Genomic DNA, 14,168 nt, shown 5'->3' on the forward strand with positions numbered 1-14,168 from the left:
GTTAGGTTAGGTTAGAAGACAATGCAAGACTGAGAAAGGAAACTATAAAAAATAAGTAGACTAAATATGCTTAAAATCCTCAGATGTTTGGGTAATTGAGGGGAAATGCTGTTAGACTAATGAGAGAAGGAAAGATGGATATACGTGAGTTAAAAGAAAATGAAAGAAAAGGTAAACACACACACACACACACACACACACACACACACACACACACACACACACACACACACACACACACACACACACACACACACACACACACACACACACGGAGACACTTAGAACAGAGCAGCAAATGGCGCACAAGAGTTTAGGATAATGGGAAGGTCAAATGAAAGTTACGAGCAGATTCCCAAACGAAGCCACAGTCACCAGCTGTGTCCTGAAGCTGCCACGCGCGTCCCCTCGCAGCTCACGCACACCACTTTGTGGGTCACGGGGAGAGGAATACAAAGGAATTCAAAGGATGTATAACACTGCAACAGATTCCCTTTTTCTGACTCCACCGTTCCTTTCTATGAGTAGGGAGGTCAGGAAAGGAAAGCAAAAGACTTCCCATCCGCTACTATCAGCTGGAAGAAAAGTAACATTAGGTAATAAGAAATTAAGATCAATGTGTGCCATAAAATTAGAGGAAAAAAAGAAAAAAAGGACATAGGTTAAAGTCATCTGTAAAAATATATGCGTGTGTATGTTTAGGTGTGGGAGAAGTGACACCCTGTTCCTATAAAAAAAAAAATAATAATATCAAGAAATAAGAAAATAATAATCTTTAACATGAAATTAAGGGAATGGAATAAGTTACATCGCATATAATCCACTTCGTGTGTGTGTGTGTGTGTGTGTGTGTGTGTGTGTGTGAGTGTGGGCATTTGGTGGGCGTGATGGTTTGATGCGGCTTGCTTGACTCTTGACGGAAGGCAGCACTCAATCAGACCGTCTTCCTTTCAGCTCTCAACTCGCTAAAGATTCAGTATTTATTTTACATCATATACTTAGTGTGCTGGAAAAGTGTCGACGCTCTTTGAACCCTTGCTATTCCTCAGGCGTATGGTTCTATATTAATGGGAAGGAATCAGTAAAGAAAGTCGCAATATTTTTAAAGTGCGATTGATCTGTGCTTTGTCTGGATCTTTCACTCTCATCTTAATCTTCGCAGACTTCAGTATTTACTCATTGAAGTTTTATATTATTCTACATATTTCTGAAAGGTTTGAATATATCTTACTCTACATGAAACGAGACTCTTTCGTATCTCTATAATGCAATCTCTCTCTCTCTCTCTCTCTCTCTCTCTCTCTCTCTCTCTCTCTCTCATTAAAAAACTCGAATATCCCAATAAAAAAGAAAGATTAATGGTTTACCGCTGAATTGCAACATGGAAGCACCTCTCAGCAATGCGATTCTTAAGTTTATGTTGTGTTTTCCTTCCTCCGACATCATGTTTTCGCGTTAAGATCCTAATCTCATAATGACGTTTGTTTTATTCATTTTCCCTACTTTTCTGTGCACCGAAAACCATGAACAGCGTATGCTTTCTGTTTATGTTTTCACCTTTTCGTCTATACGAAAGAAACTAAAATAAAAGCGAAGTTACAATGTCCATCACGAGGTCCATCACAATCATCAGCCTTGAAGTATGACAAAGACTTAGTGAAACTCATTTACGTCTTTCATTTGCAGCCTTTATCACTCCACCATCAACCACAACCTGCATTACTTTCCTTGCAGCTTCTCGTCATCAACAAACCCCAAAGATACCCCACAACTCTGCCCGTGGAGATCGGACCCGTTCCGCCCCACCCCGCCCGGCCCCGCTCCGATACACAGCCCTCGTCGCCCCGTCTTGTGGTCATCGGCTCCTGGCGGCCACTGGATCATTCCCGTCCCACGCCACAGTCCAGGAATCCTGTCCTCCCGTCAGCCATCCCGTCCCGCACCTCCGCAGGCCAGCCAGCCCCTCACTCCGGCGTGACTCTGAGGTGGTCGCTGACGGACTCGTGTGGTGAACTTAGCAATCCGCCAAACAGACAGACTTATAAAGAAAAGAGACATATTTGGGCCTTCTCACCTACGTCGGCAAGATATTATTTTTGATGCGCCTGTTGTGCTGCACATACTTGTTATTCCGTGACTCTGGATCTGCAAGGTTTCCGGGTGAAGAGTGAAGAGTTGTGCGGTGAAGTGTTTGCCTGAGGAGTTACTCTGCCAAGTCATACCTTTTCCCTGCAGCTGTGACAGAAGGGAAACTCCTGTCTCGACGCTCAAGATTATCCCTGCTCACAAAAGATTCTCTCGAAAAGATATATATTTACTAAAGTGATACAAAAAAGACTGAACGTTAAGCTAACCTGAGTCTTCCTAACCATTTGGTGTTTCTTGTTCCGGACTGTTCGGTGTCCAGCGGCCGCGCGAGGCAGCTTCTCGAGGTTCCGCCCCTTGACTGCCGTGCGGTGGATCCTTGCCAGGCACTTAGGAAAGGCCCAGCACCAGAGGAGAAAGCTGTAAACAGTATGCAAACCTTTACTTGTGTTGCCTCCGTGTGTTGTGATCGGTCAGTGCGGGAGTGAGTGAGGGAGGAAGTGTCTAGAGTCCCGTGTTTCTCTCTCCATGAAGACACCCTCGCCCAGGGCTTCGGGAGAACACGCCGCGCACCGAGTACAAACAAACTCAACTCCGACTTTATAACCTTCTCTCCCGCATCTCAGTCGTTAACTTGGTTTGAGCTCAAGAACGGAGGAAAGAATCTGAACCTCAACGGAGCGTCATCGTCTGTCTGTCTTCTCTCAAGCAATAAGTAGAACCTTAAGTGTTTCCACATCTCGTCGAATTTCCATTACCAAGACCTGAGCGTCCAAGATGGCGGGAAGATTCGCAGGAGCCCGCATGGGCATGAGTGCCCAGAAGAAGAATGAGACTGCTATGAACAAACGCAACCGGAGCAAGGTAAGGCGGCCCTCACGTGTGGTGGCAGGCGGCATGTTCATCCCTCCTACAGGTTTTGTTGACCCAGAGGAAGAGGCGACCGCTGAGCCTAATACACGCCCCTCAGCAGGTAGCAGTAAGTTCCTTTCTACTAATTGTGGTCAGCAGTGGGTCTGGTGTCCGTATTCTGTGTGTGGTGTTGTGGCGTCCGTGTTAAGTGTCCACCGCCTCAGGTACGTTCAGGGCAAGGTGACGCGCCCCTCAGTGTCCAGGTGCGAGGGCGTCTTGAGTCTTATTTCCTCTGGTTATGATGTTCTGGTGACGTTGGCGTGGTGTGCATGACGTGACGTGCCGTCCAAGTATTTCATCTCTGATCATCTCCGTCTCGGGATCATGAATGCATACTCCTTCCTCTCATTGCTTATGGAAGACATGAAGATGCATGCTAATCAATCCTTTCGAATTTCATGTATCGTCACCGTATTTGAAAACCTACTACCACCCTCTGATGGAGAAAGACAGAGGGGCTGACTGTTTCCTGCACACGCCTCAGTACAGACGATCCACTGTAGTGTGAGAACAACGACTCATTTCACGCTGACTGTGGTCTGTTCAGATTAACTTGGCGGCAGACTCACCTCGTTAACCAGTGAACACCAGCAATTGAATAAATTAGGCGACAACAAAAAAACACCATATACTATTTTTTTTATCATGGCACTACAGATGTCTGTTGACCAAACAGAAGACTTGGCAGGAGTCTCGCCTTTACGTTAATCTGAACAGACAGTAGAGACATTGAAGAGACAAATGTTGACCCTAACGATAACCCACAGCCAATATAAACAATGATAAACTTGAAGCATACAAAAGAAAGCAAAAATATTAAATCTAGGAAATATTTTCAATAACGAAACAGCATGAAAAGGAATAGAAAATAAAGAAATAAGCAAAAACTTTGGTGCGACAATAAGGAAAAGCAAGATTCCATACCAGATCTCTTTATCATTGTTTACAAAAAGCTGTGCGTACTGAACTGCAATTGTGAGAAGGCTGAAAAAGAAAATGTACATAGACGTTCACTATACTTTCAATTTCTCTGCACTGGAAGTCTGTTGATCTCTGGAATCTTGACAGTACTATAAAGAATCTCTCCAGTCCTTTCAGTCTACAACCTTTTCTACAAGTCTGGGTTCACGTCCTGTAACGTGACTCAGCTGCATGAGCGCTGCATGAGCAAGTAGAAGCTTGTGGTACGCTGACCTTATCCCCTATTTGCACTTATTTGCATCCCTGTTCATTCCCTGACTCATGACCACAGCATTTTCCTTCCTTGTGTTGTCTTCCTGAGTGTTGTGTGTATCTGTGTATCTGTGTATCTGTGTGCCTGTCCTACCTGCACGTAACTCTACAGATGTTGATTAAGGTACACACACGTGAATTCACCTCTATTTCATACTACAAAAAAATTACCCTCAGTGATTGGTATTATTATCATTGTCATTATTATTGTTATTATTACTATAAAAACTATTAACACTGGATTATCATCAGTTATAGTTAGAAGTCAGTTAACCTGCCGCTCTGATATCCTCTGAATTTAGCTCTTTTCTCTTAATGTAAAGTCTGATCCGCTGATAAGGTGCAAGTTGTCAGCTTTTGCAAAGGGACAGTTTGTGGATAAAAGAACAGATGGAGACACTGCCACACATGATAGAAGGGAATGGAACAGTGTTGTGATAATGCTGTTTCAATAGACTCCTGGCCATGACCTGTGCATTAACCCTTACACTGCGATATGCAACAATTACCAACACTAAAAACAATTGCATTTTTACAAGCATTGAGAAAAATAAAAAACTGGAGCTATAAGGATTAACTCATTTCTAGCCAGTGTGATGCTTGAAAGTGGCTGTAGACCAAAGAGTGGTTAGTCACGAGATAAGATATTTTCCGAATAGCGGAGAAGTGTTAGTTTGTGTGTCCAGTTTTCACAGTCCACCTCTGTAGGCAAGGTTTGAAGGGAGAAGTCATGGCTTAACCCACTTTTTGGGCGTCTCCTCTCTCCATTGATGAGGAATGAAATATATAAGACAACTTCAGATGCATGAATCATCTTCACAAGTTAATTACGCTCTTGTAATACTAAGATTTAAAAAAAAAAAAGTCAGAATTTAACTCTTTTTTTCACAGATTTTTCTTTTACTTCACGAGAAAAGAAAATTATTGAAGTGAGGAGCATAAAACTAAAGGTCAAAATTAAGATTGAATGACATTTTTGACTAATGATGTACGGAACAAACCAAAATGTATTAAAAAGTCATATTTTCCATGGGATTAAAATACTATGCAAATATTGTCCATTCAATCTGACACTCAAATCCTCTCCTGCTGGATTCCCATTAAAGAGAGATGGTGTAGACACTTGACTGACTTCCGCGTGTCCTTGTCCTTATGTTCCCTGACGTCACTCACGCACATCTGTATCATGAACAAGGAAAAGTTTGTCTCACTTTGAATGAATAAAACTAAACACGCTCTACCAAATAAGTAAAAAATATAATTGAATAGAAGGAAAGTAAAAAAACGAAGTAAAGAAACACAGCCATGAATGAAAATTGCTAAATGAGACGAAAATATAAAGAAAAAAAAAAAAACAGAACATTCCTCTTAACAAAGTCATTTTTATATTTCGAAAGAAAGCTAAATATGAAATGAAAAATCGAGGCAATACAAATAATTACATGAAAAGGCATGAATGTTTTAAATACACAAGCCAAAGTCAACAATACCCACAAAAAATACTCGGAAAAAGTAACACAAAGAATAGCGTAACACAATCTTTCATAAAATATTTTCGCTCCTCGCTTACGAACACGAAACGTAAAACCCCGACGGTAAATAATTGGAAGGTTCACTTGAAAAAAACAACACAAAACAAAAAAATATTCACCAGTGTGTATCATTTTTTTTTCCCATGGTGATGAATGACTGACGGAAACACACACACACACACACACACACACACACACACACACACACACACACACACACACACACACACACACACACACACACACACACACACACACAGAGAGAGAGAGAGAGAGAGAGAGAGAGAGAGAGAGAGCTCCCATGAAACACTGCCTCGCTAAAAGACTTTCACGCACGACAAGAGCAACAGCCATTCTTGATGTAACAGTGACAACACATTAAGAGGTAAAAAAAACAGACACACACACACACACACACACACACACACACACACACACACACACACACACACACACACACACACACACACACACACACACACGACATATATTTTTCTTTCCCTTTAACGCACCACCTGATTCTTCAACACCATCGCAGCACGTCCAGTGAGTGTGTGAAGAGGGCCAAAGAATCACCAGTTATACACACACTGCAATGCAACTCTCGAGAAATCTCAGCGCCAACACTCCAGAATACAATACAGTTACACAAGATAAGCCAAAACAGCACTGCAAACTCAATTCACTGACACACACCACCTTTCCTCGCCTCCCAGACACACCCCACACTCTTTCACGCCAACTTTAAGCAGTGTTATGGGCTAAACACGACCACTTCTTCTACTTTAGTCTAACGCCGGACACGCCGCTTCTCTCCCTCCACCTTTACGCTCCTTGGCGACTCCCTGCAGGGGCGCACAAAGGACTTAAGGGCCGTGGATCTTATGGAAGGATACTTGGCCAAAACAAACGACGAAAGAAAGGAGGAGGAAGAGCAGGAGGAGAAAAGGGTGAGAGAAAAAGAATATGAAATGCAGGAAGGAAGATGAATAACAGCAAGCGCAGAACACCAGAAAAGGAGGAAAAATATAAGAAAGAGAGTGAGAAAGAAGAAATATGAACGAAAGAATGACGAGGAGGGAGAATAGGAGTGCCAAGACGTAGACATGAATAGGAGAAAGAGAGAAAGAATAGAATAATGGAGGAAAAGACCATGAGATAGAAGAAAGGAAAAGCGAGGAAATTGTTGAAATAAGACACTTGGGAGGAAGAAAACAAGAAGTTGTGATAAAAGGATAAAAGGAAGTAAGGAGGAGGGAGGAGAGAAAGACGAGGAAGGCAAGAGTAAATTCACCAACATAACCCTTTCCCTTGAGTGTTTTAGTGTTAATTTGCCTCCACAGGGGTTGGGTAACTGAATCCTCGGTGGGTTGCGTAGGTGGGGGGTGGGCTAACTCCTGGATTTAGATGGACCAGTTGGATCATGTTTTGCTTTAAATAATATCCTTTTTCTTTATTTTCTCTTGTCTTGCATTTTTCATTTCTAAGTTTTTCTTGTTTTTCCTTTCTTTTTCTTTCTAGTCTTCGATGGTGTTGTCTTCTGCTTCGTCTTCTTCATTCTTCTTGTGCTTCTGATTCTTATTTTTTTCTTTTTCTCTTCTTTTTCTTCTCATCTTTTTTCTTTTCCTTCTCTTTCTTCTTTTTCTCCTTCTTCTTCATTCTTCTTGTGCTTCTTCTTCTTCTTCTTCTTCTTCTTCTTCTTCTTCTTCTTCTTCTTCTTCTTCTTCTTCTTCTTCTTCTTCTTTTCTCTTCTTCTTGTTCTTGTTCTTGTTCTTCTTGTTCTTCTTCTTCCTCTTCTTCTTCTTCTTCTTCTTCTTCTTCTCCATCTACATCTTCATAGCTTTCTTTTTCATCTTCTGCACAGGATTTTCCAAGTTACCCCATCACACACTCATAGAACGCACTCAGGTACACAGCAAACCTTTAATACCAAGAGACTCAAGATCAGTTCAGCCTCTTAATTAATAGATAAAACTAGAATATTAAAGCAGGGCAGATCTTGGACGAAAAATAGCCGAACGCATCATGTGCAGGTAAAAATTCTCAAAGCCCTTTATCCTTGTGGCAATAACTCATGAAGAAAAGGTAAAGAAAAACCTAAAGGGGGCAGTTTTATCTTTTCCTGGTCAGAGAGACGGTGGGGGATAGAGAAAGGGAGAAAGAGAATCTGCCTCTGTATTTTTGTTTTAACACTAAGCAATTATAAAGACTATTTTTCAAGGGTCACAGGTATCATCAGTCAAACTCTCACTGGTAACTTTTTTTTCCCCGACGACCGACACTGAACCCTTGTCAAAGTATCAGTGGAATAATAAAAACGCCTCGTAAAATTCCAAACCCACTAAAACGCACCAAAATCGCCAAAACTTCCTCCAGAGTCTGTTAAAAGTACTCGAGTTTAAACGCTGGAAAGTTTAAGAATACACTCTTGGGAAGCTTAAAAATATCGTAGTATTAAAAACACCGAGGAGGATATTTTTGCCTTTTTTTAGAAGCATTTTCTGACCCACACTAGAACGGGTACTTGGAAAAATGTTAAGGGGAGGTGGAAGAGTTCGAAAGATGCGAGGAAAACAAAGAAAACAGTAAGAGTCTCATTCCGCTGCCATTGGGTAAGTGTGTGAATGTTGTAAAGACTCGGAGGGAGAAAGAGAGCGTTTCCTTATGGCACTGTTGTGTGGAGCCCTCACGTGATTCTGCTGTAATTGGACTGTACCAGCCTTGTTAACTCTTCCAGTACTGCGGAGCTTGTTTCTTTCTATTCCGAATGCTACTCGTATATGCAATGAACATACAGTACCGAGGCTAATGGTTAGAATTTTTTTTGCTTATGAAATTTATAAAAACTGAGACTCTAAAATGATCTTCGGTAAAAAATAGAATAAAGAAAATGTCAGTTGAACATTAGATAATGTTAAAGGACTTTTCATGTTTGAGATGTTTTTTTTCCATAATCATTGGGCAAAAAAATCTCTAATAATCTAGAATTCCGTGTCATTTTAATTAACTTACTCTAATGCAACTAGTAATGATGAATCTTCGGTATCTCTGAGAATGAATGAAAAGTGCTTAATGCTTAACTTATTGCAGGCAAGAGAAACACAGGAAAGGAAGCAGTAAAGAAGAGATCAAATGCTTTATCCCTTGGTTCGAAAACTGTTTTTTAGTATTAAATGAATTACGATGCTTACTTTAATGGAAGCCAAACGAAAACAAAGACAAGAGAGGATGGAAAAGCTGAAGGGGAACTAATCAAATGTTTCACTGTTACCGGATAAGAGAAATTTGTTGGCTGTGTATCTTACTTAGTTTATATCCTGCCTATTTCTCTTTTTTCCTATTTTTTTTTAAGGGAATTAAGAAAGGAGAGCGGAATGTTACAGAATAAGGAAGTGAGAGCTGGAGGGTACGAAAGTAAAACTGTGTGTGTGTGTGTGTGTGTGTGTGTGTGTGTGTGTGTGTGTGTGTGTGTGAGAGAGAGAGAGAGAGAGAGAGAGAGAGAGAGAGAGAGAGAGAGAGAGGTGAGGGGGTAGCCAGGTTCACCGGGATAAGGAAATAACGCTTGGAAGGTCGAAGGTTAAGGAAAAACAAGGAGGAAAGGTTTTATATTTTACAAGTGGAAGGAAACACCGTAGGGAAGCGTGGTAAGGTCATAGTAGTAGTAGTAGTAGTAGTAGTAGTAGTAGTAGTAGTAGTAGTTGTTGTTGTAGTTGTAATAGTAGTAGCACCAGCACACCCCTAAAAAAAAAAATAAAATCAATCACAGAACCATATTTTTTTTACTTAATTTTTACTCATATGCAAACCAAACAACACATTACCATAACATTTCAAACCACAAGACAGAGAGATAAAAGTGCTCGAGCCAGACATGTGAAAAAACAACAGCAGAAAAGGCTAGCCAATATTATTACGGCAAGGTAAAATATGTGAGGGATAAGAAGGCAGAAAAAAGGGTGGAGCTAAACGAATTACATAATGCCAAGGGAACGTGAGAAAAATATATTATGTCAGGCAAGACATTCAAAATAAAGGATGAAGAAAAAAAAAACTTAATCCAGATAGGAGAGCGAAGTGAGATTAGGAGATAAAGGATGAGGAGGAGAAGAAAGAAATGGAGAAGATGGAGAAAGAGAAAAGATGAGGAGGAGAAAGAATAAGAAGAGATGGAAATGCAAAAATAGAAAAGAAAGTATAAAAGGAAAATAGTAAAAGAAAATTAAAAAAGAAAAGAAGAAAGAGATTAAGGACAAAATATATGTAACGTTAACATGACGCAATAAATTAACTTTGTATTGGAGAGAGATAGATAGATAGATAGAGAGAGAGAGAGAGAGAGAGAGAGAGAGAGAGAGAGAGAAACTAATGTCCGGTTTTTTGTTTCAATTTTGCCCTGATTTCAGAGTGAGTTTGTCTTGGTTTAGGTCAGACTCCTGCATCCCTATCTGTGTGTCTGTATGTCTGCTTGTCTGTCCGTCTGTATGTATACCTGGTTATAACTGCTTTGGTGTGTCTCTGTGTCGTCTGGCTTTACATGTATATACGTATCTCTCTCTCTCTCTCTCTCTCTCTCTCTCTCTCTCTCTCTCTCTCTCTCTCTCAACCAATAGCAAGATAGAGCTGAAGATCGCCCCTCGTGATTGGTTATATAGCCACCCAATCAGCTAACTCCTGCCAGCACGCAAGATTAATTTCCCACGATACTCGGAAGCTACACGAATAGGACCCCGCTTGTTCCTTGCTGTGTTCAATTTTTCCTCACTGGGCCTTTTTTCAATTGCAGTGTTGTCTTTGGCTGGTGTTTATTCCCCTCTTACATTAAATAAGATCATACAAGTTTTTAGATATCCTGCTTCTCTTTCTATATTTCTACACTTTATACTTTTTTTTTTCTGGAAGGCATACAGCAAAAAAGGGATGAAAACTCTGGAAAACTATAGTATACGATATGAACTTGCTCCCTTCGCTGTATTTTTAGCCTCCCCAGTAAAAGGCAGTAGAGTATAATTCCAGGTTAGACCATCTCTGAATCAATTGAGTATTTTTTTTACAAACTGGGGGGAAGCGAGTGGCGGAAAATACGAAACAAAAGGAACACAAGGCAATAATTTAGAAAGCTGCCCAACCCTCGCCTCACTATTTTTCTGTCTTCTTTTTTTCTTGTTCAATTCGTTATCGCCTTTTGTTGCTTCCGAAGAGTGTTGCAGGGGAAAAAAGGAGTAGAGAAAAGAGTCTTCTATATGTATAAACGTGTGACTTTCTCTCTCTCTCTCTCTCTCTCTCTCTCTCTCTCTCTCTCTCTCTCTCTCTCTCTCTCTCTCTCTCTCTCTCTCTCTCTCTCTCTCTCTCTCTCTCTCTCTCTCTCTCTCTCTCTCTCTCTCTCTCTCTCTCTCTCTCTCTACCGTATTCATAACCTGTTCCTTTCCTCCCTGTCACTCATTTTTCCCTGGTCCTCTTTTTTTTTTTCCCTTCCACCTATCCTTCCCTCCCTCCCTCCGTCCCTCCCTCCTTCCCTCCCTACCTACCTACTTAATTCTCAAGAACGCTGAGGAAAAATTATTCTGAGAAATTTCTTGCTAGAGACACCAGAAACTTCACATAGAGAGAGAGAGAGAGAGAGAGAGAGAGAGAGATGCTGAATATTTACACGTTTTGTGGAAGGGAGGGACTGCAGCTTTTCAATTGAGCGTTATCAAGTTAAATTTATTGCTGTTGAAGAGAAAGATAGGCGATGGAATTGTTGTTGTTGTTGTTGTTGTTGCTGCTGCTGTTTTTGATGTTGTTTTGTTGTTGTTGTTGTTGTTGTTGTTGCTGTTGCTGTTGTTGCTGTTGCTGTTGTTGTTGCTACTGTTGATGTTGTTGTTAGTGCTCTCAATGGAAATGATAGTGAGGTGAGGTGAAGTGAGGTTAGGTTAGGATAGATTAGGTTACTATTGTTATTAGTGGCATCAAGTAAAGTTATTTATTTGGAACTGAAGGGTGAAAGTGTTCCTTAATTTAAGTTCAGTTAGGTTGAAGATGGAAGGTGTTAGTTAGATTAGGTCATCATTGTTATCATTGGTAGCATAGTTGTAGTTAGAGGTGGTGATGGGTAGGTCAAGTTTGTCACGTTAGGTCAAGTTAAGTTAGTTTAGGTTAGCTTACGTCTATGTTGAGTGGCGATAGCGGTGGTGATAGAGATTTAATTACATTCCAGTGCAGGGCCTATATGCTTCACGTTAAAGGCATTGTAGCGCCCCATACATAACCACGTGCCACTTCCCTCTCACTGCCTCGGACAAAGCTGCATCACACACACGCTTCCATCCCAAACACCAACGATTCTTCTTGGTTTTCCTGAACTTATTGGTATAAAGTCGTTCAAGGTCTTCATTTCTACTTGTTATTTTGTTTTTGTGATAGACAGCTTTCTTAGATACATATTTTTTTCTTTCCCTTTTTTTCACGTTTTGTTTTTCATGTAATTTTAACCAGTCTTGCTAATAAGAAAATTGCTATTCGTTTTATTCACATATACTCTAGAGCATTTAAAATTCATGTCCATATGAAGATAACATACATCGCTTACATAAATATAGGCAATGTTTAAAATCTTTACACACACACACACAAAACTCTCTCTCTCTCTCTCTCTCTCTCTCTCTCTCTCTCTCTTTCTGACAAATGGCGCCTCGTTGGTATGAAAAGTTCCCGCCGCTGAGGAAGATTTAGTATAATATTTGGTCCTCGCTCCCCGCCCACGCAGCTCAGCCAGAAAATAAAACCTTGCTATTTATATTTCGCATTCAAATATAAACGCATTTGTCTCGGTTCTGAATCCCTTGTGTTGCTTTGTTTCCTGTGCTGTTTACTCATGTTTGTCTTAATATTTCTGGAGATTGACTTGTTTTTCATTTGGTTTTTTTTTTATTTTAATATTTTGAGTTCTTGTTTGTTGGACACATAAAGATTAGAAGTAAATATGGATGTGCTTTTTTCATGTATTTTTTTTTATTGTTTTAGTTTGATTTGATATGTTGGGTAAATTACGTGTTATTGTTCTCTTTTCTCTTTTTTTTTTTTTTTAGGAGGGGCGGGGGAGAGAGTGGGTAGTAAATTGTCTATCGTTGAAAAGTCTTGATTTTTTTTTTTTTTTTTTTCATGGCAATCAGTTTTTCGTGGCCATGAGTTGAGAAATGTCCAGTATTTTGTCTATTCCAGTTTTCTTTTTCGGTCACAGTCCTGAAGATTTTATTTTTACCATTTGATTTTGAACGTAATCTTTTTTTTTTTCCTTTTCTACTTATTTAACAGTTTCACTCCCTCTTTCTTTATTCTTTTTATTCTGTAACATGTGTATTTCTCTTGTTTTAGCTTTTAAGGGGTCATAAATTTTGGCTGCTTTTGCGACATTCACCCAGTTATTAAAAAGCGCAGAGGGAACCACGCCATATCAGTTCCCTTCCGACGTTTCATCATTTTAACCTTTTTTTTTAAATCTCTTCTGAAATATTGGAGTGAATTTATTCTCTTTTTCAAAAACTTTACTAACCTTATTCATAATTCAACGTCACTTTTCCGCAACGTCCGTTCTGGCCCCATTTATTTTCTCTTCCTCTCTCTCTCTCTCTCTCTCTCTCTCTCTCTCTCTCTCTCTCTCTCTCTCTCTCTCTCTCTCTCTCTCTCTCTCTCTCTCTCTCTCTCTCTCTCTCTCTCTCTCTCTCTCTCTCTCTCTCTCTCTCTCTCTCTCTCTCTCTCTCTCTCTCTCTCTCTCTCTCTTACACACACACTCACACAAACCTCTCCAAATCACTCTTTTTCCTCCCAAATCCATTTTCCCGTTCCTTTCCTTTCCTTTCTGTCCTCTACCATTCCCTTTTCCTCCCCTCTCTAACCATTTTCTCAACGCTCCCCTCTATAACGCCTCCTTTTCCTGCACCAGACTTCCCCTCGTGTCACTCCCAAGATGAAAGACTTAGCCGTGCAATTGTCACCTTTTAAAAGACTCACTCTCGCTCCTGCTTGAGTTGATGAAGTGAGCCAGTGTAAGGCAACGCGAGTAGTGAGGATATGCACTGGTGATGTGTATAGGTGTTAGGTGGTGGTGGTGGTGGTGATGGTGGGGAAAGGTGTTGGCGTGGTGGTCATGATGGTAGTGGTGGTGCAGAAAAATAAACAACAACAACAACAATGACTACTACTACTACTACTACTACTACTACTACTACTACTACTACTACTACTACTACTACTACTACTACTACTACTACAAGAAAAAAAGAACAAACAAGAACAAGGACAAAACAAAAATCAAAGAAGGAAAAGAAAAAAATGAAAAAAATGGAGAAGATTAGAAATAAAAGCGAGAAGCGGGAAATAAGGAAGACGAAGAGGAAACGGAAGAAGAGGAGGAGGAGAAGGAGGAGG

The 14,168-nt window shown here is 40.4% G+C and overlaps 1 protein-coding gene across 2 annotated transcripts in view; it reads left to right on the plus strand.

Annotated features, from left to right (window-relative positions):
- The window catches only part of LOC123506570 (neo-calmodulin-like), a 290,436-nt gene that overhangs the window by 38,967 nt on the left and 237,301 nt on the right, over nt 1-14,168 (plus strand). For both annotated transcript variants that reach the window (XM_045258777.1, XM_045258780.1), the window contains exon 2: nt 1,735-2,949. In XM_045258777.1, coding sequence (XP_045114712.1) covers nt 2,863-2,949 — 87 coding nt within the window. In that variant the 5' untranslated portion in view covers nt 1,735-2,862. The remainder of the gene's footprint in view (nt 1-1,734; nt 2,950-14,168) is intronic.

The sequence above is a fragment of the Portunus trituberculatus genome, chromosome 20 (genome assembly GCF_017591435.1).
Source record: "Portunus trituberculatus isolate SZX2019 chromosome 20, ASM1759143v1, whole genome shotgun sequence".
Lineage (NCBI taxonomy): Eukaryota > Metazoa > Arthropoda > Malacostraca > Decapoda > Portunidae > Portunus > Portunus trituberculatus.